Consider the following 25,937-nt stretch of genomic DNA (forward strand, 5'->3'; position numbering starts at 1 on the left):
AAAAAAAAACAAAAAACAAAACTGAAAACACAACTTGAAAAGAACTCTCTCTAACAAGGGGGAATAATTGCCTGACTTTGCCGTCTCTGCTGATTCTTCCAGTGGGAGTTCTGCCATCAGACTTGTCACAGTTAGTTGGCAAGGACTTTTTTTCCTGAGTTAGCACGTAGAGATCTGAACGGGCAGAGATAACACAAATTAGCAATGGTACAGGCCTATCTGCAGAGGAACAGATTTCCTTCTGACCAGAGGTGCTGTTGGTGGGCACCATCTAATTTTCTGTGCATCTCTTACCACTGATGACAGGACTTTTCTGCAAATAAAAAGAATTGCTTAAGCACCACCCGAGCTGGGCAGTTTTTACAAGACTTGAGAGTTTCAAAGACCCTCAGGCTGCTTAGCCTGCCAATGTAGTCCCTGAATATTATCTTCCTGGCTTCTCACTGGGGATCCTTATACCTCATTCAGCATAATGAACATAAGGAGACAGAAATTCTGATTCTTGTCCCTCATTTTTCTCTTTTTCCAAAGATTTCTTCTTCCATCCCCACAGAACTTAAAAGGACACAGAGGGCTCAGTGGGGGGAAAAGAGATGGTGTCTGCCTTCTGGCTGACGTGACTTGTACGAGTGGTTGGATTCCATAATGAAGATTGCAAATCGCTTTCCATCTTCTTGGTATCTGCCCCATAATTAGAGGTTTAAACATTATGTTTAAATGAGTAATTTTCCCCCTTACTTTTCTGTGTGCTTAAAACCACCATTAGAGCAAGATGGAGACTGGTTAACAGTCTGATATTGGGCTCCATATTCTAGTTGTCCTGTTGGCAAGATGTTGATGAATTCTTATTTTAATTGGAAAAAAAAAAGAAGCAGTTTTTAGCTGTTCATGTTGTGTGAGGTGGAGGCACTTTGATTGCTGAGTATGGGGAGTATACCTTGTTTTAGGAGCTTGACACCAAATCTAACAGGATAACATCAGGAGGTGGTGTGCAGCTGGTCTGGAAGTACTGCCTCTACATTAGAGGCAGAGTTGCCTTCAGTTGACAGATTACCTTTGTGTCTGTCGGAGAAGGGGGTCACTTAAAGGGTTAACAATAACCCTGTGTACGAGACAGCAAAAGAGACACTGATGTATAGAACAGTCTTATGGACTCTGTGGGAGAGGGAGAGGGTGGGAAGATGTGGGAGAATGGCAATGAAACATGTAAAATATCATGTAGGAAACGAGTTGCCAGTTCAGGTTCGATGCATGATGCTGGATGCTTGGGGCTGGTGCACTGGGACGGCCCAGAGGGATGGTATGGGGAGGGAGGAGGGAGGAGGGTTCGGGATGGGGAACACATGTATACCTGTGGCGGATTCATTTTGATATTTGGCAAAACTAATACAATTATGTAAAGTTTAAAAATAAAATAAAATTGGAAGAATAAAAAAAAAAAAAAAAAAAAAGGGTTAGTATGTTCCTGATTTGAAGCGAATGAAAAACAGCTCATAGAGGAGCTTGTAGAAACTGTCGTACTTTCAATGAAATAAAAGAATATGTGTTTTCTCCTTCCTGTGTCACCAAGGAAAAGAACAAGATAGAAGATTGGGAACCACAACGTATTGAAGAGCCAGGCATTGAGCTATTTGATTTGTCATTCTGTCACATCCTAAAGGCAAGTCCAGGAAGATAGTATTCTTATTTCTATTACATAGGTGAGGAAAGAAAGTTCACAGAGGTTTAGTGACTTGCTCAAAGATAGCCAAGAAGTAGGTGGTAGAATCTTTTTCCTAATTGAGGGCTTCAGTGGATGGAGGTAGCTTAAAAAAAGAAACACCCTAAAGACGAGAATGCAGCAGAATGCTGCCATCACCCTGCCTTGTATTCACCTGTGCTCGGCCACGTGTATCATTCCTGCCCAGTAGAGCGCCACACACCGGTTATCAAATCCAGGGTGGAAGAACACCGTTCATCAGTTAGCAGTCCCCGGGGAAGACTTCAAATGCTGCCCTGGCATCTTGGTATTGGAGCTGCCAAGGAAGGCACAACACAGTCAAGCACTGGATGGAGCAATGCTTTGCTCACAAAGAGGAGAGACAGAGAGGATCAGCTCCAGTGGTGCGCGTCAGTCCCTGGTGGCCAGCAGGGTCCCCCCCCCCACTCCCATGATGGATGGCTGGCCTGTGTGCAACCCTCTTTCTTAGAGCAGCAGAAGGACCCAGACCTGAAAGGTGTGGTACGACTCAGGGCCGTTGGTAGTCATACTTAAGCAGGACAAAGGAACACTTGCTGAGCCTCAGACAGGGAAAGATATTCCCGTACAAAGTGACAAACCAGGCATTGGCCATTTGGGTTCCTTATCTCTTGTAAAGAAGTATTCCAGGCCCAAGGCCCATTTTTATGTGACTGAGTGGGATTTGAAATACTGCATGCATGAAGCTGCCTTTCCCAACAATTCTTTATTGAAATTACTTGATTACCTCTTTCTTCCCACTGGACTTTGATTTCCTCCAGGGCAGTGACTATACTGTACCTACTGTATAATAAATACTCAGTGAATGTGTCTTGACTGAAGAAAAAAAAGAATGAAGGTGAATGAATGAAGCAGTGAATCAGTGATCAGGTGGCTGAATTTGGGTTTCTTCCAGGTATCTTTTTATGTGAAGACTTGGCACCCTCTCAGTTGCCTTCTCTTTCTTGTCTCTCATTTCTTGATGGAGAGAAGATTAAGCTGAGTTTGTGATTGTTAGTGGCCCTGGTCATAGGACTCACTGGGTTGGGTGAAACTTAACAGTTGATGATCTTGATAAAAGTCTGATTTCAATACTGTAATAACCTGAGAGTTGGTTGGAATTTTTTTTTTTTTTCAAAGATCAGTGCTGTCTCTTACTCCAAAACAAGAGATTAAACTAATCATTTGTTTCAGTACAGTTCAGTTCAGTTCAGTCGCTCAGTTGTGTCTGACTCTTTGCGACCCCATGAACCGCAGCATGCCAGGCCTCCCTGTCCATCACCAACTCCCAGAGTCCACACAAGCCCATGTCCTTCGAGTCAGTGATGCCATCCAACCATCTCATCCTCTGTCGTCCCCTTCTCCTCAATCTTTCCCAGCATGACGGTCTTTTCAAATGAGTCAGCTCTTCACATCAGGTGGCCAAAGTATTGGAGTTTCACCTTCAACATTAGACCTTCCAATGAACACCCAGGGCTGATCCCCTTTAGGATGGACTGGTTGGATCTCCTTGCAGTCCAAGGGACTCTCAAGAGTCTTCTCCAACACCACAGTTTAAAAGCATCAATTTTTTGGCACTCAGCTTTCTTCACAGTCCAACTCTCCCATCCATACATGACCACTGGAAAAACCATAGCCTTGACTAGACGGACCTTTGTTGGCAAAGTAATGTCTCCTTTTGAACATGCTGTCTAGGTTGGTCATAACTTTCCTTCCAAGGAGTTAGCGTCTTTTAATTTCATGGCTGCAGTCACCATCTGCAGTGATGTTGGAGTCCAGAAAAATAAAGTCAGTCACTGTTTCCACTGTTTCCCCATCTATTTCCCATGAAGTGATGGGACCGGATGCCATGATCTTCGTTTTCTGAATGTTGAGCTTTAAGCCAACTTTTTCACTCTCCTCTTTCACTTTCATTAAGAGGCTCTTGAGTTCTTCTTCACTTTCTGCCATAAGGGTGGTGTCATCTGCATATCTGAGGTTATTGATATTTCTCCCAGCAATCTTGATTCCAGCTTGTGCTTCTTCCAGCCCAGCGTTTCTCATGATGTACTCTGCATAGAAGTTAAATAAGCAGGGTGACGATATACAGCCTTGACATACTCCTTTTCCTATTTGGAACCAGTCTGTTGTTCTATGTCCAGTTCTAACTGTTGCTTCCTGACTGCATACAGGTTTCTGAAGAGGCAGGTCAGGTGGTCTGGTATTCCCATCTCTTTCAGAATTTTCCACAGTTTATTGTGATCCACACAGTCAAAGACTTTGGCATAGTCAATAAAGCAGAAATAGATGTTTTTCTGGAACTCTCTTGCTTTTTCGATGATCCAGTGGATGTTGGCAATTTGATCTCTGGTTCCTCTGCCTTTTCTAAAACCAGCTTGAACATCTGGAAGTTCATGGTTCACGTATTGCTGAAGCCTGGCTTGGAGAATTTTGAGCATTACTTTAGTAGCGTGTGAGATGAGTGCAATTGTGTAGTAGTTTGAGCATTCTTTGGCATTGCCTTTCTTTGGGATTGGAATGAAAACTGACCTTTTCCATCCAAAGATTTATACCAATGCGACTTTGGGTTGTAATTGCTGTTTTCTCTTTACCCAGCCTTATAGGCAAAAGATAGGAAACAATACAGCAAGGTTAATATTTATTTCATGTTGATTATATCTGGCACATCCATTTCCATTTGACTTTTTATCCCTTAAACATTTATTATTTTTCTGGGTTAGGCACTTCCTTGCTGTGGGAGCTTTTTCAAGGATGACACGTAGCAATTTGCCCAAGCAAGGTCACATACTAGTAACAACAAAGTTAAGTGTCTGACCACTAGAATCCATTCTCTTCTGCCTGCACTATTCCCCCTCTATAAATTGGACTACTTTGGCAAATCCCATGGATGGAGGAGCCTGGTAGGCTGCAGTCCATGGGGTCGCTAGGAGTCGGACACGACTGAGCGACTTCACTTTCACTTTTCACTTTCATGCATTGGAGAAGGCAGTGGCAACCCACTCCATTGTTCTTGCCTGGAGAATCCCAGGGACGGGAGAGCCTGGTGGGCTGCCGTCTGTGGGGTCGCACAGAGTCAGACACGACTGAAGCGACTTAGCAGCAGCAGCAGCAGCATTTTGAATGTACTGCATATTTTATACAGGCTGAGGACAAACATGGGTTTCTGAAACAGGAGGTGGTAGAGTTGCTAAAAGTTCACTTCAGTAGCCTTGGGACACAGATCTGTAGCAAGCACAGAAGTCAGTTAAGGTGGGAAAATTTCCCCATCACATGGTAGGAGTGTGGTACCCTGGCAGGAGTGAGAGCTTGGGGCTTAGATTGACTGCTTGAATCCTGTCTCCACTATTTCCCAGCTCCTTGACCTTGAGCAGCTTGTTATGCAAGCCACCCCCCGAGCTTTGGTTTCCTCACTTGAAGAAACGGGGAATGGTCTTACCTACCTGGCAGGGTTGTGTGACGATTGAAAAAATAATGAAATGTCAAGTTCTGGGTATATAATAAGCACACGGTTAATGGTCACTGTTCTGTAGCTTGGATAATCACTTGGTGAGGGATCTGGAGGAGGAATTCTTTATGGTTTCTGTAAACCCCGCGATTCTCTGACCTAAGTGCCTCCTTGAGAAGCTCTTGGTAAGGTTTATATCCAACTTGGCCTATTGAGGCCTGTCCTGGCTTACTTAGGCAGCTTTGTTTAAAGGAGGGCCGAATTCCCTTGTGTATAGGTTTCTCAGCCAGTGTCTCTCTGTTTTTTTGATATGTTTACTGGAATTCTCAAGTTTCTAAGTAATTTCAGTCTGAGACGAGAGAGTAGGATTGATGTCAGGCTGCTTTAACACAGGTGTTATAAACAAGATTAAGAGGTTGTTGAAAAGATATCAGTGGAGCTCCAGGGCTAGCTTCCTGGAGTCATTCTAAATTGACAGCTAATGGGTAGTTTGCCTTGATAGCTCTCTCTGAGTTGGTTGTAACCAGCTAGAGATTCACCCACAGAGGAAACCTTCTTATGAAAATTCACTTTACTTTCCTTTATAAAAAAAATAAAGCTATTATAACTTGTAATGATGTCTTTACATGATGCAAAAAATAAACACACACACACACACAAACAAAAACAGTGTCTTTGCACTGTTTTAAGGTAAAGCTTTTTTTAAAGACTTCCCTGATAGCTCAGTTGGTAAAGAATCCGCCTGCAACGCCGGAGACCCCGGTTTGATTCCTGGGTCGGGAAGATCCGCTGGAGAAGGGATAGGCTACCCACTCCAGTATTCTTGGGCTTCCCTTGTGCCTTAGCTGGTAAAGAATCCTTCTGTAATGCGGGAGACCTGGGTTGGGAAGATTCCCTGGAAAAGGGAAAGGCTACCCACTCCAGTATTCTGGCCTGGAGAATTCCATGGACTGAATAAATAGTCCATGGGGTTGCAAAGAGTTGGATACGACTGAGCAACTTTCACTTTTTTTAAAGGAGCTCAATTAAGTTGTTTTTTTTTAAATGCTAAAAGCCTACCAAGCTTCCAAGAAAACTTTAAAAAGGAGAGAGACGGTTCAAAACAGTTATTTTATTCTGCCATGTATTTAATTTTTTTTCTGTATAAAACATTATTTAATTATCTTGATCCTTGGTGGAGTTTTTTCCTGCACAATAAGGTATGCATTTTGCCTTATCTAGTTTACTAGACAGTACTGCTAGGAAACTTAAGTATCCTAAACTGTTTTTGAGGTGAGCAGTTACTAGTTTAAAATCACCTTGAAGCCACTTTTATATTCTTTCTGAGAGCATTGTGCTGGTGGGGATAGAGCTTGTAGGGGGAATTTGTAGGTTCCCAGGAGGCATTCACCCAGGTTACCAAAGAATTCCGTTAGATCGTTTTCCACACGGTCATTGGTTCCCTCTGTTTTCTGGGTATAAGAAATGTTTCTGACTCGAACTCACTTACCATCCTTGTCTTTATTGGGAATGGAGGTATTTTGCTAACTTTAGTGGTCTGTAAAGCTTCTAGAAATAGTAAAACCTTTGAGTTGAGGAAAATAAAGTGCATCCTAGACAAAAGCAGACATGAAGCCGTCTCTTTTCGTTGTTTTTGATGGACTCATCAACAGGCATGTGTTGAGGCCATAATACCAGATACTTCATTCAAGCCGAGAGTGAAAGGTAAATTGGCACTCCAGTGCAGGAAAGTGTATTGTAAAATCGTGCTACATTTGCAGACTTCAAAATGTTATTCATAATGTTGAAAAATACTCTTTGACAAGATAGTTCAGCTGCTCTGCTGCTAAGTCACTTCAGTTGTGTCCAACTCTGTGCAACCCCATAGACGGCAGCCCACCAGGCTCCCCCATCCCTGGGATTCTCCAGGCAAGAACACTGGAGTGGGTTGCCATTTCCTTCTCCAATGCATGAAAGTGAAAAGTGAAAGTCAAGTCGCTCAGTCCAACTCTTTGTGACCCCATGGACTGCAGCCTACCAGGCTTCTCCATCCATAGGATTTTCCAGGCAAGAGTGCTGGAGTGGGGTGCCATTGCTTTCTCCAGTTCAGTCGCTCAGTCGTGTCCAACTCTTTGTGACCCCGTGGACTGCAGCACGCCAGGCCCCCTGTCCATCACCAACTCCCAGAGCTTGCTCAAACTCATGTCCATTGAGTTGGTCATGCTATCCAACCGTCTCATTGTCTGTCGTCCCTTTCTCCTCCTGCCCTCAGTCTTTCCCAGCATCAGGATCTTTTGCAGTGAGTTAGTTCTTCTCATCAGGTGGCCAAAGTATTGGAGCTTCAGCATCAGTCCTTCCAATGAATATTCAAGACTGATTTCCTTGAGGATTGACTGGTTGGATCTCCTTGCAGTCCAAGACTCTCAAGAGTCTTCCCCAACACCACAGTTCAAAAGCATCAATTCTTCTGCGCTCAGCTTTCTTCATACTCCAACTCTCACATCCATACGTGACTACTGGAAAAACCATAGCTTTTACTAGATGGACCTTTGTTGGCAAAGTAATGTCTCTGCTTTTTAGTATGCTGTCTAGGTTGGTCATAGCTTTTCTTCTAAGGAGCAAGTGTCTTTTAATTTCATGGCTGCATTCACCATCTGCAGTGATTATGGAGCCCAAGAAAATAAAATGTGTCACTGTTTCCATTGTTTCCCCATCTATTTGCCATGAAATGATGGGACCAGATGCCATGATCTTATTTTGAATGTTGAGTTTTAAGCCAATATCTTTCACAAGATGCTCAGGGTAAAGTTTCACGTGAGTTCTGTCTCCTTCAAATAAATGCAGCAGCCATTGTGTAACAGATTTGTGTGGATAAATTTTAAGCTTTAAAAGAAATAATGGTAATATCTGATGTCCTGGACTCCAGAGATCAAAATCATGTCAAAACCCTTAAGGAAATAATAAGCAGTTGTGAAAGAGTTAGACTTTGTAAATGAATAACATGACATTTCTCACTTACGATCTGGTTCTCACTCAGTCAGTCTCAGGCCATTTAGTATACTCTGAATATTTCCCTCTCCCCATTTTCTAAAAATATCTTCACTTTTTCATTCCTATCTGTCTTTCTGCTAGTATATCCTCTCCCCCCATATCACAACCACTCTTTCTGTTTGAAAGAGGAACGCAGTTTTGAGTCTTATATCTGAGCCTTCGGTCTAAAACTATGAATAATCTGAACGTTGCTATATTAATTTGTTATTTAATGTTTAAAGATTAAGAGTGGACTGATGTTCATAGTAGATACCCACTGGGCTCAGTGTTGGTTGCCCAGATGATCTAGGAGAAGGAGTTTTACAGAAATCTCCATATAGACAGTTGACAGTAAGCTCTTCTGGTCAGTGAGCTTTCAAACAGGCAAGGAGCAACTATAGAAAAGAGCTTTCCTGGCTAGAGGCATGGGCAGGAAAGTGACAGAAGAGATCTTAGTGTTAGTTGAATGATGATGGCAGCAGGGAAAGATGATGCAAATTACTACCTTTGAGGTAATAGTTTCTGAAGTTGTGACTAAGGAAAGTGGATTGAGGGGTTGTGTATACTGCTGCTGTCAAAGTGGGAGTTAGAGTTCAGACCCAGATCTATGGCTTCAGGCTCAAGTCTTGTCACTTCCTTGAGTCATAGTTTATTCATCTGTAAATTATGAGGTTACACAGACACTTTACTGTTCTTACCCTCTGAATACCACTTGGTACTACCATGAGAAAATTTGCTAAGCTGTGGCCCAGAGGGGCATAAAATGATTAAAGATGTAAATACAGAATAGACGAATTCTGCCTGGTTGCTGTTATCTAATGATCCAGGTAATTCTGAGAATATGCATACATTGTATACATTTGCTAATTATTGTTGTTCAGTTGCTCAGTCATGTCTGACTCTCTGTGACCTCATGGACTGCATGCAGCATGCCAGGCTCTTTCGTGTCCTTCACCATCTCCCGGAGTTTGCTCAAACTCAACGTGCATCGAGTCAGTGATGCCATCCAACCGTCTCATCCTCTGTCATCCCCTTCTGCCTTCAATCTTTCCCAGCATCAGGCTCTTTTCTAATGAATCAGCTCTTCTCATCAGGTGGCCAAGATATTAGAGCTTCAATTTCAGCATTAGTCCTTCCCATGAATATTCAGGATTGATTTCCTTTAGGATTGCCAGTAGTGAATTACGATTCTTGAGTAGTACATTGGTTTAGGTCTCCTTCCCTTGTCATCTCTCATTGATTTAGCAACATGGGTTAAGTACCTGCTATGAGCTGGATGCTGTTGGATGCTGAGTGTGTTAGCAGCAAGGTTAGATCTCAGGACACCTACCCTAGAGGACCTAGCCTTGATTTAGTGGTGGAGAAGGAGATTTATTAATGCACATGTTGTGTACTGATAGAGGTATGATATGATACAGTGCTGAGGAAGCTCAGAGGTCTTCCTGGGCAGCATTTGGATGACTTTTAGAGAGGGTGACCTTTGAGTTGGGGTTTAAGGCTGAGTAGGATTTCTCTAGCTGGAATGAAACGAGAAAGGAGGGTGCTCTGTTCTTCATGGTAGCACTATGTATCCATTCCAAGGCATCATTTGAATAACTGAAGGTGACTCCTGGGTCCGTTCCAGATTCTTCTCTCACTCCCTTATTGTTTGTTTTTCTGTAGCAAGGGTTCAGACCCTGTGTTACCCTGCTTATGCAATATTGAGATTACAGTGCCTCTTTTAAAATGTGGTGGCTAACTCTGTTCTATGGGACTGTAGCCAAATTGGATATTTACTTCTAATAGTGCACCCTTAACGTGCATTCAGTTTTTAAAAAATTTAAGTTGGCCATCCTGTTGAAAAAGACGTTTGCTAAAACTGTCAGCTCTGAAGTCATATATCCCCTGGCAGGGACTTTATGTATTTACTATTTTGAAGTTAAACAGAGGACTTGAGCCTGCTCATACTCTTTCTGTTCAACCAGTTAGGATTCTACCTGTCTGTACTACCACACACCTAGTTTAGGATAGTGATCACTTCTAAGAAGGGGGATAAAGAACCCGGATTAAGGAGAGGTACACAGTGACATGGGATTAGAGAAGGGTACGTAGGACACTTTAATTGTATAATATTTTATGCTTAAAAAAAAGATCTGAAATAAATTTGGCAAAATGGTACGGTTATGCACACAATTGGGGGAGGGGGAAGGAGAAGCTAGCAGGGAATCCTGCAGAACAAGTCACGCCCAACTGGTTGTAGTCCCTTGATACTGTTACTCCTGACTAAGGCTAAGGGTTTACAATACTACAGAGTATCTTTATCTCAACAAAACCTTTCACAAAGTCACTCACGTGGGCAGACAGAGAAATATAATTGTGATTATATTCTGCGTCAAAAGTAATTGTAAAAGTCTGTTGTATATGTAGGACTTTGCGGTTAGCTGTCATTAAAAGAAATTGAATCCTAGGCTCTGTTTTCTTTTCAAAGTGCTGTATCTTTATTTTACTTACTCTTACTCTCCCTTGCCTGATTAAAGACAATCCCGTGAGGTAACAGAGCAAGGGCAGAGCATTTTTATAAATGCAGGGCTAGTAGGTTCAATGACTAATCTAAAGTCATGTGACTTTTAAGTGATTCACTAGCACCCAGATTTTTTGGATTATTGGTCTCCTCTCTGCATTGTACTCTGTTGCTTCTTTTAGTTCAGTGCAGTTCTACTATGGTGGTTGTTCTTGGTTTGATATCTGATATTCCCTCCAGCACCTAATAGAGTGATATTCAGGTTTTATTAGCTCAGTAAATACTTTCTGAGTGAATGAATGAATGATCATGGTTCTGGTGTAGCTAACAAAACATTCATATTGTCTGTTAAAATGGAGGTGGTTTACCTTACAATGATTTTACAAGTATCTGCCTCTGTTAGGCTTGATAAATAAAGAAACCAAATCAACATTCGGCTTTCTGATGCAACTGCAGAATTAATCAGAGAAGATGTCAAAGTAAATCACAAACGCTAAAGAGTAGTTTGTACTTCCAAAAAAGGAATTATGCACACTCTTTGGAAGCGAGATGAACATATATTCAGGCTTTAACAAAGAGTAAAAATTCTTTTGGTAGGAAAAATTGTTAAGTAGGGTCTTCATGACTGGTGATTTAAATCATAAATCACATCCATGTTGCTTGTCAGCCAATCAGATTCCAGATCATATGTGCAAACTTTGGTGATGTTTCTTTCTGATACATTGATTTCCCCCCCACCCCCACCCCTTGTGGACATTGGTAAAACCCACATTCTTGAGCAATTACTGTGCTCTTAGTATCTGTAATCTTTTAAATTGGGAGTTAAATAAATGAGGGTTCTGTTTAATATTTGCATTGACTTTGCGCTGAGATTTTGAGGAGTTTTTGGTACCTGGTTTTTCTTCAGAAGAAAAGGTGGCATATTGCCATGATTCTTGCAAAGGCATAATATATAATTATATGTGAATATCTGGAATTGCCACTGAGATATTTCTTAAAAATGTGATTATGATAATCCCTTATGTTGATAATAGTGCTTTATGGTTTACACAAAGCCCCTTTGTAAGATGTTTTAATCATCACAACAACCCTTTGAGTGGGTAGAATTTTCTGTCTCGGATGACTTTGATCCCTAATTATGAACTCTGGCTGATGATACTTGCGGCATTAGAGATTGTGAGCTTTTCCAGTTCTGGTGCCTCAAGCAAATTTGCAAGGGAGCCCTGATGTTAACTTTGGCAGGTTTCATGCCTGCAAATATTGATTGAGCCAGAAGCCCTAGTTGTAAAATGTCACCAGTGAATGTGCAGCCAGCAAAGGCAAGGGAAAACTCATTACCGCAGCTCATCTGTAACTTCTGGGTCAGGCCACTCACTACCATCTGGTCAAAATGAATGTTTGAAAACTCCTTTTTATTCTGACAAAATGTAATCAGGCGAGGTTAACAGCAGATGATTTCTGAGCACTTCGAACTGGTTAGAGCAATCCGTCCACAATCTTGGGTTTGTGGCATTCCATATGTCTAATATCTGAAGAGGTATCGGAAAGCTTTAAAATTATGAAATCCCAAAATAAAGGTAGGAAGGAATTTAATTATGTATATACCTCCCATACCTGTTGCATATACTCTTCCCCTCTCATATTGAAAGTGTTTATTTTGAAAAGAAAAGGCAGTGGGAGAGGCAGAATGAAATAGGATTACTGTCTTAAAATCTAAAGTTTTTTTTTGTTTTTTTTTTAATGTGAGAGTGAGACTAAACCAATTTTATATTGCTTTAAGGAGAAAGATTATGGACTGGGGAAGAAAATTATAAGTTGAAAGGTTTCTCCTTAATTGAATGAACTCTCTGAGTGATCCGGAGATGGAGGGGGTGCAGTTTAGGGAGAAGGTTAAGTTTCTGGTCACCAAAAGTGTTAGGAAAGCCCCAGCCTATACCACAATGTTTTAAAGGGTCTTCACACCTCAGAAAGATAATCCAGTTAGATGAAGGGTTCCTGAAGTCTGGATTGTCTCTAGCGCTCAGAATTATTCCACAAGTTTTCGAATCCAGATGTATACAAGCATTTTCTGTAGAATGAATCTCAGTCTCTCAAAATCTCTCTGAAAATTGATCACTCTCTCTCTATTTCTGTCAGCTCTGCTCTTCTCTCTCTCAGAAATGTGGGAGTTAAAAACACAAATTCAGTGGAAAAGTATTACCAGATACGTAGAAACTATCTGTTGTCATTGTGCATTTTCTCACTCATTGGATACTAAAAAATGCAGCTGGGTATGGGGTCTGTCAAATATGTTGACATTAAAAATGGGATCCAGTACAGTATACTAACGCATATATATGGAATTTAGAAAGATGGTAATGATAACCCTGTATGCGAGATAGCAAAAGAGACACCGATGTATAGAACAGTCTTTTGGACTCTGTGGGAGAGGGAGAGGGGGATGATTTGGGAGAATGGCATTAAAATATGTATAATATCATATAAGAAACGAATCCCCAGTCCTGGTTCGATGCATGATACAGGATGCTTGGGGCTGGTGCACTGGGATGACCCAGAGGGATGGTTCGGGGAGGGAAGTGGGAGGGGGGTTCAGGATGGGGAACACGTGTACACCCGTGGCGGATTCAAGTTGATGTATGGCAAAACCAATATAATATTGTAAAGTAATTAGCCTCCAATTAAAATAAATAAATTTAAATTAAAAAAAAATGGGATCCTTATTTTAAAAACTGATAATGGTCAATACCCTTTCCAACCTTGAATTTTGGGATCCTTATTTTAAAAATTGATAATGGTCAATACCCTTTCCAACCTTGAATTTCTTTGATTTTGAGTCATGTGTGTCCAAGAGAGACACATGTATTGTCTTCTGTGGGCTAAACTGTGATTAGCACTTTAGAAAGACTGGCCTTTATCTGTATACATACATCTATACACAAATGTCTGTGTGAAAGCGGTTGTTGTTCCTAGTTTGTAGATTGAAAAAACACAAACCTGGAATGAGGAAGTTACTTTCCAGGGCTGCTAAGTAAGGGACCAGGATCTGAATTTAGGAAAATCTGACTCCAAAATTCCTTCTCCAAACAGGATATCACCACTGCACACAGGTTAGGAATGACTGATTAGTATGGCAAAGGAGGAAACGAACTATATTGGGAATTAGAAGCCTTATGTTATTACCTACCACAGACAAGGTGCTTAAACACACTGAGCTCAGATGTCCCTATTTCTATAAAAAGCGGGAGAAACTAGATTATCTCTTTCAGCTCAGATTTCTGAGTCTTTCCTACTGTTTGATATTTAGGAAACGGCCCTTTGTGCCCCCACTTGGAAGGCCCATATTCTGAAGATATGTGACCTGCTTGGTGCTAGGTGAAGAATTCCTGGTTTATTATAAAGTTAACAGTTTTCCTTTTGAGTTTTCCATTTCCTTAATAAAATTGAACATATTTTTTCTGCCATTAACAACAAAGTACATTTTGTGAAAATTACTCCATTTCTTAGCCAGGTAACTCGGAATATTGAGCTACATTTAGATGTTCCCCCCACAAATGCGCATCTACATTATATCCTAGTACAAATGTGCTCTTCACATTAATAATTGCACTGTGTGTTTTCATAATTTATCATAATGATACCATTATTGCTTATTATAGAAGTCCCCTTTCTCCCCGCCCCATCCCCAAGTCTAATTGAGGTCGAGACAGACCATAAATGCGATAATATAGATTGCATGCTCAGAGGAAATGGAGTTGGTTTCATAGTGGAGTTTTAATTTAGGATTCGTTCTGGTGAGGTAGCCTCTTCCTATGGTACATTACTTTGAGCCCAATATAACTGCATTTTCCCACAGCCCCTCATTATAGCTACAGCTTCTCATTGCTTTTTAATTAAAAAGAGAGAGACAGAGAAAGAGAGAGGGGGAAAAATGAAACCTAAAGCTTTAGGTTGGATATTGTCTGGGTATGCAGGGAGTATTCTAAGCAGATTGCTTATTTAATTTTTTAATGCTTTCAAAGCTTTCATGAAGATGTCTTGATTTTTATTTCTAGTCAGATGGGTATATATATTTCTCATCTATCATACACAAACACACAAGGCTTTTAAGATTTTTGGAAAGTTAAGAATATATATTTATATATGCATATATATATATATATATACACATATATGTAATATGTATTCTTGGAGCTTCCTATTGGCTTTGAGCATGTGGGAACCCTTTGTGTAGCTTAGAAAGGATACCAGCTGTATCCTGTAGTTGGCTGGTGGCAAACGCTTAGTGAGCATTTATTCCACTCACCACCTATTGGGAGTAAGCAGGGAATTATAGAAGACTGTAAAAATCCTCAAAGGCTGATGTTCTAGTACATCAGAAGTTAGAAGTTAATCATTTTTTTTGCTGTGGGCAGCAGCAGCCGAGAAATGACTTTATTAAGAACAGTTTCTTTTGTCATTCCTTCATCTTGAGGGATTCCAAACACCTTTCAGATACCCAAATTAATCTCCAAAGGTGACTGGTAAGAATGGCTTGATCTTCTTGGGACTGGTTGTGTGAGACACAAGGAGACCTCAGGCCTGAGCTGCTGACCTCTCTCTGACAGGCTGTGAGTGCTCTGTTTCCCTTCTGGATCCAGAGCCCGTTGGCTCTTCCGTAGTGAAATCAGTTTGACAGCTCCTCGGTTCTTCTCTGCCTGCATATTCTTGCTTTGTTTTATGCAACTGAGCACTCCCTCAGTGGTGAATATGGGTAAATATAATCTAGAAGTTTATTTCTGGGTCAGGGTGTTGTTAGCTTCATAGGTTTTAATGGGTGATCTTTCATATTTCATAAATATGAGTGCCTATTTCATTGTCAGAAACCCAATTTTATTTTGACATTATCAGGGAACAGGAACCCCTCAGATGAAAATTCCTTAGACCTGGGATGTCAGTAAGGTAGCCACTAGCTGCATATGTCTGTTGGGCACTGAAATGGGGCCAGGTCTGTTTGAGCTGCATCACGAGTATCAAATACATCCACCAAATTCCAAAGACTTAGTACTTACAAAAAAAAGTGAAATACATCATGAGTAATTTTTTATGTTCATTGCATGTTGAAATGATAATATTTTAGATATATTGGATTAGATAAAATATATTAAAATTAATTTGTGTATTTCTTTTTACTTTTTAAAATTTGGCAGCTAAAAAAATTTTAAATTACGTCTTTGGCTTACAGTGTATTTTGACTGACTGCTGTGGCCTAGACTTTTAAGCCCCTTGAGAGCAAAGCAGTGTTTGTCTTATTTTCACATGTGTTGCTAGTCCCCAGCACAGTGCCTTACATGGAGTTGGCGTTTATTATATATTTGTTAAAGAAATGAATTTTTAACCTTTATTACTTAGAGTGGTCAGATTTCAGAAATGAATAGAAATTTCTCTATTTAGAGGATTATCAGTATCTGAAAAAGAGAGAATTGAGAGTTGAGAAGAGAAATGAAGGACAGAAGTTCTTAAAATTTTGCCTTGGGAGAGAAAAGTGTTGAAATAAAACATATCCAGGCCTTTGAACAACTTATCCATCTGTTGGAGAGTGGGATGGGAAGCTGGTATGTTGGTGAAGGAGCCATGTTGAACTATCCCGGTGGGTTTTCCTGTGTCTGTTCTGTCATAGAGTTGTCCTCCATGAGAGGAGGTAAAGCTGAATACCCTGTGTGAACAGGAAGGAAATTGGAGACGCAGTGGGTAAACCTAAAGGTTGCCCTCTCAGGAATGTGCTTAAAACTCTTCATGAAGATTAGCAAAGCTATTCTTGTCTCTAAAATCCATTCTCACAGTCTATCCCAGGTCCCCATTTAGACATTACCCTAATGGAAGCCTGGGACTGGTACTAGGCCAGGCTGATGACTCGAGGATCCTTCAAGCTTTGGAGATCTTTAATAAGTTATTTGTTGAATGAATGGCCTAGCAAATACTATTTTAACTTGGCCGAGGTCTTGTATGACTTAGGTTCATGGGTATTTGTTCTCGCCTGAAAGTCCCTCAAATCTGTCTCAATTAGGGTTCTGGAATCATGGAAATTGGCAAACTAGCCAGAGATCAGTTTCAACTTTTAGAAGGCGCCAGGTTGTTGTTACAAGAGTTTATTAAAGGATCTCAGGCATCCTGTCTCCCTGCTTATAAAATGGAACTGTTAATTACTTCTCATCCCCAGAGATGGGGTGAAGATGAAAAGGAGCGCTTTAAGCTCTGCAGAAGGAAAGTGCTATTTCACTGGAAATTATTATTATCAGTGGTAAAAATGAAACTCCTCCCTGACCTCTGAAACGTTTGTTTCACAGAAGTGGATTAGAAGATGTGCAAAAGAGCCATTGCCAGTATTCTTTTTTTTGCATTTTTTAACTGTGGCTGGATTTAGCTTTCCCCTTTAACTGTGGTCCGCTGCCTTTGCTCTCTACTCTGAGATAAACAATCCAGAAATCTCCTCTCCGTGGAGAACTATGGAGTTCATGCTTTGACTTGGCTGCTGCAATAGGCTCACGCTAATCAGAACCACAGCAGGGCTTATTTTATGAGCCCGAAAGAATTAGTGCTCCCGGGAGGGCTGAAGTTCCTTACCTGCTGGGGAGCTGCAGATTTCCAGTTTAGAGCCTGCCCTCCTTTCAGAGCTAACTACCTCCTTCTCCTTCTCACATGAAAACCACCACCTCCTTTTCCTTGTGCTCTGTGGTTACTGCCATGTTGATTTCCTTTTTCTTCTCCTTTTTAAAATGTCGACAGGTAATAATGGCAGCAATTTTGGTAATTTTTATATTTATGGAAATAGAGTGTGATCATATGAAATTATAATCTATCCCAGGGAGACTCAGGAGCAGAGCGAAAAATAGCAGGTGGTATCCCACAAACCAAATTGTCTAATGTGAGTTTTCTAAGCTGTGTCGTATGCTGAGACTTACTGAAGCACCTGGTATGTGGGCCCAGCAGGGTACTTGAGTATAGAGGGGAAAGACTTTGCACCACTGGGGTGGAGGAGTTCAGTAACAGTGTGGCTTATAAGTCACAAGAGGAGATGTGTAACATGTAGAAGAGAAATTTGTCTGTTATCACCAAACAACTTAGCAGGATGGCAGTGAATGCAGCGTTTTCCTCACTTTGCTAATAACATACCACATTGCACCCAGCACACTTTTGGTGTGTGCAATTAGTATCACAGATAAAGAAAAGCTCATTGAAGAGTCTAACACTCTTAAGTGTTTTGTGTTGGGGAAGACACAGTCATTTGATGAATTAACTCACAGAAATAATTTTATATGCTTCCCAGGTGGCTCAGTGGTAAAGAATCCACCTGCTAAGCAGGAGACGTGGGTTCGATCCCTGGGTTGGGAAGATCTCCGGGAGAAGGAAATGGCAACCCGGTCCGGTATTCTTGCCTGGGAAGTCCCCTGGACAGAGGAGCCTGGCAGGCTACAGTCCATGGGGTCTCAAGAGAGTCTTACATGACTTAGAAACTAAACAATAAAAATAATTTTAATTTGTCTAGTACTGTTATATGAATAATTTAGAATTCTTTCACTAATGTTTGCAGCCATTTGGTACAAACTTCCAGTTATGAGATAAATAAGTTCTGGGAATCTAATGTATAACAGAGTGATTATAGTTAATAATACTGTATTAGTACTTGAAAGTTACTAAGATCTTAAATGTCCTTGCCATCGGGGGTGGGGGGAAAATGTAATTATGTGAGGTGATACAGTTGTTAACTCACCTTATTGTGGTATTATTCACAATATGTGTGTGAATCACCTCATGTTGTCATGTGTACACTTTGTACACTTTAAACTTGCACAGTGATTAAGTTTTTAATGTCAGTTTATATTAACTGACATAATGTCAGTTATATCTCAATAAAGCTGAAAAAAATGGTTCAGATACACAAAGAAACATTTTTTTTAACTACACAGGGAGAAAAGGGTTGGAATCTCCATTTTCAGATGAGAAAACTAAAGCTTAGAGACATTAAATGAGGTGCCTGAAGTTGTACAGTAGCACTTGGAGCTGAATGGAGGCATCGGGCTGTTGGGTGTCTACTGCAGGGCTGTAGAGTGCTGAGGAGAAAGATTACCCTCAGTTCTGAAGCCCATTTCCGAAGTGCCCTGTTTTATTCCGATTGAATGTCAAGCAGTTGTAAAAACTGCTGTTTTGTGACCGTGGGTAATCATTGACCTTTGGCCTTACTATACTTGCCTGTAAAGTAGGAATTTAAAGTGTTGTGGACCCTTGGAAGTTATATATGTAGTATTCTTTGTTTGAGCTGCTTGTGAGTGACTATAATCTGTCTCAGACCTGAATTAAAACCATGTGCTAAGGGATTGATGTTGGCGACTGAATCCTAACTATTAAATAGAGCTTAATTAGCTCAAAGTGACTTTGTTCCCTGTGGTTTCTGTATAAACGAGAACTTTTGTGAAGGGCTAACCTTTGTGTCTTGAAAAAATTCTGTAACAAATAAAAGCCAACTATCTTGTAGGTCGGAGAAGGCAATGGCACCCCACTCCAGTACTCTTGCCTGGAAAATCCCATGGACGGAGGAGCCTGGTGGGCTGCAGTCCATGGGGTCGCTAAGAGTCAGACATGACTGAGTGACTTCACTTTCACTTTTCACTTTCATGCATTGGAGAAGGAAATGGCAACCTACTCCAGTGTTCTTGCCTGGAGAATCCCAGGGACGGGGAAGCCTGGTGGGCTTCCGTCTATGGGGTTACACAGAGTCGAACATGACTGAAGCGACTTAGCAGCAGCAGCATCTTGTAGGTGACTGTAACCCTTTATGTATAGAATCACTAAGGGCCTGAAAAATAATGACTTAGAGCTTTACTTCATTTTGTGGTAGAAATTGTGTGCTATGGTGCTTTTCGGTTGTGGAATTTTTGAACACTTTTGGAATATTTGGTGTGTACTCCCTTCTACATATTTTCCAGCTCTAAAATCCTGTGTTTCTTTTTTGTCTTTCTTAGCCCAACAGGGGCACAAAACGTCCCCGGGATGACGAAGAGGAAGAGCTGAAGATGCGTCGGAGACAAGCTGGTACCCGAGAGCGTGGCCGCTATCGGGAGGAGGAGATGACTGTGGTGGAAGAAGCAGATGATGACAAAAAACGGCTGCTTCAAATTATCGACAGAGAGGGTGAGGAGGAAGAGGAAGAGGTAAGGTGGCAGAGATGGGCTGGGGGCTGAGATGCTCAGCCTTGATGCAGTGTCTGTAGAGCATGATTTGGGATTAAATGCTTAGTTTCTCTGAGCTTCCCAGCTTAATCTGTAAAATGGGGTTAAGAGTATTTGTTTCACAGTGTTGGTATGAAGGTTAAGTGGAGTTTGGAAGGCATTTTGCAAAGTGTGAAGAACATTACAGATAGAGTTTTTAAATTATTCTGGATTATATATTATAACTGAGGCCCAAGCACTGAACTGTGGGCTGTTGGTATGGACTGAGGAGGATCACGGTGGTTTCCTAGCCCATACTGAGGGCACATAGATGGCACTCATTTTTAAGCACAGTCAATAGTCTTTGAAAGAGGAATAGAATTTTATCAAACGAGTGGAAGAAGGGCCTTTCAGGCAGTTAAAACAGCCTTACCAAAGCAACAAAGTTGAAGAAATTACAGGAGGAGGTAAGGGATTGGGTGTTTATATGTGATTGAAAAAATGCTGTTTAGGGAAAGAGCTGGCCAAGCCTTTCTGTCTGCTGTTCCTCAGGTGGCCTCCGGGCCTTTGCACTCACTCCTGCGTCTGAACCTTCTCCCTTCTGTGCCCTCTTGAGAGTAATCATTCTCTTACTCTCTTACGACTTTATTTTACATACTGTCTTCCTATTTGTTATTTTACTCATTTGTTGTCCTCTCCCCAGTCTCCTCTGAAAATGGGGACGGGCTGGGTTTTGTTCACAGCTGTATCTCTAGCATTCCAAGCAATGCCTAGCCCTTGGTGTAAGCCCTTAACCAATATTTATTGAATGAATAAATGAATGAAGCTGAAAAGAATAGAGGTAAAATATCAGCGATTAAAAATCAAATGACCTTGCCTTTGTGTCTTTTGAAATCTTGAAGTGTTAACTTGTATATTATTTCACCCTGGCATTTTGTTCAATATGAATTATGGAAATAGATTCTTAAGAGCCAGCTGTTTTTTGGTTCCCTCAAAGACATGATGCTAAGTTTGGATTTTAAAAAATGAAGCTGGAGTGTGAATCTGAGAAGGAAAAAAAAAATTGATTCATATTCTGAAAAAGGTCCTTACTGTGTTATGACAGTAGCCCTCTCCTCATTAGGATTTCTACCAGTGCTAATTTGGGGGTCTGCCCCTAAAAGGTGGTGACACTTTGGAAATCTGTGGTGGGAGACAGTCCTGAATCTCCTCTCTGAGGACAGCAGTCCTACCAGCCTTAGACAAACAGTGTGTGTAGCACATTTTCCCTCTCGCCCTCCCTCCTCACTAGCTTCTGCTCAATCTGTTAGCCCTGCAGCAGCAGTTAATTGGCAGGTATAATTCCCGTGTCGGGCACTGCTGGTACTGGGGGATTAGGCTAGTAGCTGTCATGGGTAAATGGTTTCTAGCCTGGGAGACAGAAATGCAGTGTGGGACCAGCCCTTCCGGGAAGGGACAGGGAAAGAGAGATCGCTTTGTAAAAATGACACATGGAGGGCTACAAGTCCAGGAGTTATTTTCTCTCTGCCACCAAAGTCCCATCTGATGAAAAACAAGTGATGTTTGCCCCTGTAAAGTCATGTGAACTTGTAAAATATGATTGTCCTTTTTGTGCTACATCACCAGCATTCATCTTTCTGAAATCTCCCTCTGGTTTCTGACGTTGAGCTATTGGAGATACTGCTGTGGCCGATGACTAAGACTGATAATTCAGTTTTCCCCCAGTGTTGGAGACAGATTAAAGGAGGGAAGGCCAAACCCTGGAGAGGCTAAGACTTTGGGAATCCTGTGAGAGCTGTATTATTAACACTAATAAAGTTTTCTTCTACAGGGTGGGCAGGATGTTAGCTAAGGGAAAGAAGAGCCGTGGGTATTGAAGTTGCTTAAAAGTGATTTAACCCTTTCCTAGAAATTTAAATTATTTTTTAGTTAAATCCCAGTGATAAGTTGGGTACATTAACACTCATGCTAAGTGTTACAATAAGGGCCTCCCAGGTCTCTCACTGATAAAGAATTCACCTGCAAAGCAGGTGACACAGGTTTGATCCCTGGGTCAAGAAGATCCCCTGGAGATGGAAATGGCAACCCACTCCAGTATTCTTGCCTGGGAAATCCCAGGGATAGAGGAACCTGGCGGGCTACAGTCCATGGGGTCACAAAAGAGTCAGACATGACTTAGCGACTAACCAAGCTACAACGAGTTACAATAATAGCTTACATTAGTATAGTGTCATGTAGTTTATGAAACAGATTTATGTGCTTCATGTCTTTAGGTCATCTGTATGACCTTGAAAGATAACGGTGATAGTTTTCCCCTCTCTGCTTACCTTCCTTCCTTCCTTCAGCAGATCTTCACTGGATGCCTCCTGTATGCCAGGCCCTGTCCTGGGTGCTGGAGAGTCAACAGTGAACAAGTGGACACGGGCCACCAACGGGGATTGGGGGTTGGGGAGATTACTGGGCCAGATCCTGCCAGACCATCCTTATATAGGTCATGTGAACAATATGGAATTTTATTCAAAATGCAAGTGGATGGACTCACATATGAGGTAGAATCAATGAGACTTGGTGAGGGTTTGAAGATAATACATTCAGCAAAGTGACATTGCTACGTGAGTAGTAAGTAGTGAAGCTACAGCTCTGAGTCCTGACTGGGCCAGAGCACTGACTTCAGTTTTTACCAAGTCAGGGAACTTCTCTGTAAAGCCATAGACACTGGGAAGCAGGTTGTGCGTGGTTCCAACAGAGTCCCTCTGGGTCCAGGAGTCATTGATTAAAAATCTAAGAAATGTGTCATGCACAAATGAATGTTACAGGTATCTCCCATTTAAAACTCAATATGTCAGAATCTAAATTTAATAAAATAATAGCTAACATTTTTGGGAACTTAAAAGAATTATGAGATGATTCAGTGCTTTCCAAAAGGATCTATTTCTGGTTCTCTTAATGGCATTCGGTGTGAGTTGTGGTCAGTGACTATCAAGCTGTGAAGCTAGGAGTTGGGAGAGTGTTGGAGAGGCAGAGTGAACTGCAGCAGATTAAACTGGGAAATAAACTGAAGAAAAAGCATTTCTGAAATTTTAGTGTAGATTTTTTTTTTTTTTGGAGGAAATGATTCTGTTTTCAAAAACTCATTTTATTTACCTTTGTAGGTATTATTCCAGTATATGAGAAGTGAGAAAACTATGTGGCCTGCTGGGGTGTTTTTTATGCTTACTCTGAGCGAGATTACTAAATTCTTGTTGCTGTATCAGGATTCCAGGTCCCTGTTTGATTCCCTTCTCAGCAGCTAGGATGGGCTAGATACAGTAATGTATAAGAAATGTAATGTAATGTATAAGAAACACAAAGCAGTGACTGTTGCGGCTTAATAACCATTCTTATCTTGTGTGTGTGTGTGTGTGTGTGTGTGTGTGTGTGTGTGTGTGCTTAGTCACTCAGTCATGACTGACTCTTTGTGACACAGTGAACTATAGCCCATCAGGCTCCTCTTTCCATGGGGATTCTCCAGGCAAGAATACTGGAGGGGGTTGCCATTTCCTCCTCCAGGGGATCTTCCCAACCCAGGGATTGAACCCAGGTCTCCCACGTTGCGGGCGGGCATACAAAAATAGGCTCTAAGTTGAATTTGACATGTGGACCACAATTTCCTGACCCCTGGTGTGGGGAGAAGATTGAGGGCCACTGTCACTGACTCAGGGTTTGACCTTGAACAAGTTCTTTTAAAACTCTGAAGGTTATCTTATCTGTATGAAAGAAGAGAAGGACAAGATAAATATTATATAATATTCATTTACTACTGTTGCTTCCTCTAATGCCATACAGTATACTCAAGTATTTGTTGAATGAGTGAATCTTTAACACCTTAAGCTGAACTTCCTGGGCTAAATGTGAGACGCACTGGGTAATGATACTAAGTAGCACATGATGTAGACTCTTAACCCTCATTCTAATAGGGGGTGGAGGGGAGTATGTGTGTATTGTACACTTAATCCAGAAAGGTGAGTGGCAGAGTGGCATAGTAAAAGCCGTGGGAAGGAAGTAGTGATTAGTGAATAAGAAACAATCCCTTTGGACTGAATTGTTGTCTCTTTACACCAGGAAGAACCATTGGATGAAAGCTCAGTGAAGAAAATGATCCTGACATTTGAGAAAAGATCATACAAAAACCAAGAGTTGCGGATCAAGTTTCCAGACAACCCAGAGAAGTAAGGCTCGTTTTGCTGTTTTTTGCCCCTTCTCCTCTGAGATGCTTTGTTGCTGGTTTTTTGTCTGCTTTGGTTTCTGTGCTTTGGGTCGGGAGTCCCAGGATGACTCACATGTTTGGGAAATCACTAGAAGTTCTCTTGGGACTCAGAATCAGTGGTACTCGGGTACACAGTAGGATCAGCAAGGGGAAAAGACACATCAGGCAGTTTGGAGACATTCACAAACAGGCTTCCTGTGTTTTCTCCCGCCCCCGGGAGGGGTCAGCAGACAGGCTCCTTCTTCCAGCAATGCAATACCTCATCGCGTGTGCCCTGTTTCTATTAGGGAAGCCCATTTGAGACTGAGACCAGGATATTTATTGAAGACAGACCATGGCATTCTCTGCCAGCAACAACTACTAAAATTGCAGACTCACAGACGGAAAGCAGATGTTCAGTGCCCCAGATGGGTAAAGCAAACCTTATCTCTTAGGAACTGTTTCAAAAGCCAGGTTCCCAGATGCCACCCTAGGATCTGTTTACTCTTTTTTGCATTTCTCTTCCAGGCCCCTAGAAAACTAACCATGGCTGCCACTAGCGATAGCTTTACTACCGAGAAAATGTCAAAGGCTTTGGGGTTAGACAGATATGGGTGTGACTCCCACATGACCTTCAGCAAGTCAGGTCTTCTTTCTTAGCCCCAGGTGTCTCATCTGTATAAAGAAATAGTACCTCCTCCACAGGGTTGTTGTGAGAAATAAATGAGAATAATGGCAAGGGTTTAGCTCAGTGTCCGGTATGTAGTAAGTGCTCATGAACTGATGGTTATCTGCTTGCTCCTCAGTGCACTAGGAAGTGCTGTTATGAAGACTCTGATAGCTTTCAATCAGTTTTGAATCCTAAGTAGATTTTCGTATTTATACAGATTTTAATGTCCTAAATCTCTCTTTCTCTCCCTTCCTCCCTTCCAGGACATACACTTTTAATGAATCTTAATATTGTCCCTAGGCAATGAGGAGTTGAATAGTACAGTCTTTGCACTCAAGTTTAAAGGTTACTAGGGGACAAAGAACTCTGCTCAATGTTATGTGGCAGCCTGAATGGGAGGAGAGATTGGGGAGAATGGATTCATGTGTATGTATGGCTGAGTCCCTTTGCTGTCCCCTTGAATCTGTTACAACATTGTTAATTGGCTATCAGTTCAGTTCAGTTCAGTCGCTCAATCGTGTCCGACTCTGCAACCCCATGAATCGCAGCACGCCAGGCCTCCCTATCCATCACCAACTCCCAGAGTTCACCCAAACTCATGTGCATCGAGTCGGTGATGCCATCCAGCCATCTCATCCTCTGTTGTCCCCTTCTCCTCCTGCCCCAGTCCCTCCCAGCATCAGAGTCTTTTCCAATGAGTCAGCTCTTCTCATGAGGTGGCCAAAGGATTGGAGTTTCAGCCTCAGCATCAGTCCTTCCAATGAACGAACACCCAGGACTGGTCTCCTTTAGGATGAACTGGTTGGATCTCCTTGCAGTCCAAGGGACTCTCAAGAGTCTTCTCCAACACCACAGTTCAAAAGCATCAATTCTTTGGCACTCAGCTTTCTTCACAGTTCAACTCTCATATCCATACATGACCACAGGAAAAACCATAGCCTTGACTAGACAGACCTTTGTTGGCAAAGTAATATCTCTGCTTTTGAATATGCTATCTAGGTTGGTCATAACTTTCCTTCCAAGGAGTGTCTTTTAATTTCATGGCTGCAATCACCATCTGCAATGATTTTGGAGCCCAGAAAAATAAAGTCTGACACTGCTTCCACTGTTTCCCTATCTATTTCCCATGAAGTGATGGGACCAGATGCCATGATCTTCGTTTTCTGAATGTTGAGCTTTAAGCCAACTT

General features: G+C 41.6%; 1 protein-coding gene across 1 annotated transcript in view; it reads left to right on the plus strand.

The window, feature by feature from the left end:
- Positions 1–25,937, plus strand: part of CTNNBL1 (catenin beta like 1) — a 165,853-nt gene that overhangs the window by 14,698 nt on the left and 125,218 nt on the right. The window contains exons 2-3 of the mRNA XM_061437551.1: positions 19,668–19,856; positions 23,955–24,061. Of these exons, the coding sequence (XP_061293535.1) occupies positions 19,668–19,856; positions 23,955–24,061 (296 nt within the window). The remainder of the gene's footprint in view (positions 1–19,667; positions 19,857–23,954; positions 24,062–25,937) is intronic.

Source organism: Bos javanicus, chromosome 13 (genome assembly GCF_032452875.1).
Source record: "Bos javanicus breed banteng chromosome 13, ARS-OSU_banteng_1.0, whole genome shotgun sequence".
NCBI lineage: Eukaryota > Metazoa > Chordata > Mammalia > Artiodactyla > Bovidae > Bos > Bos javanicus.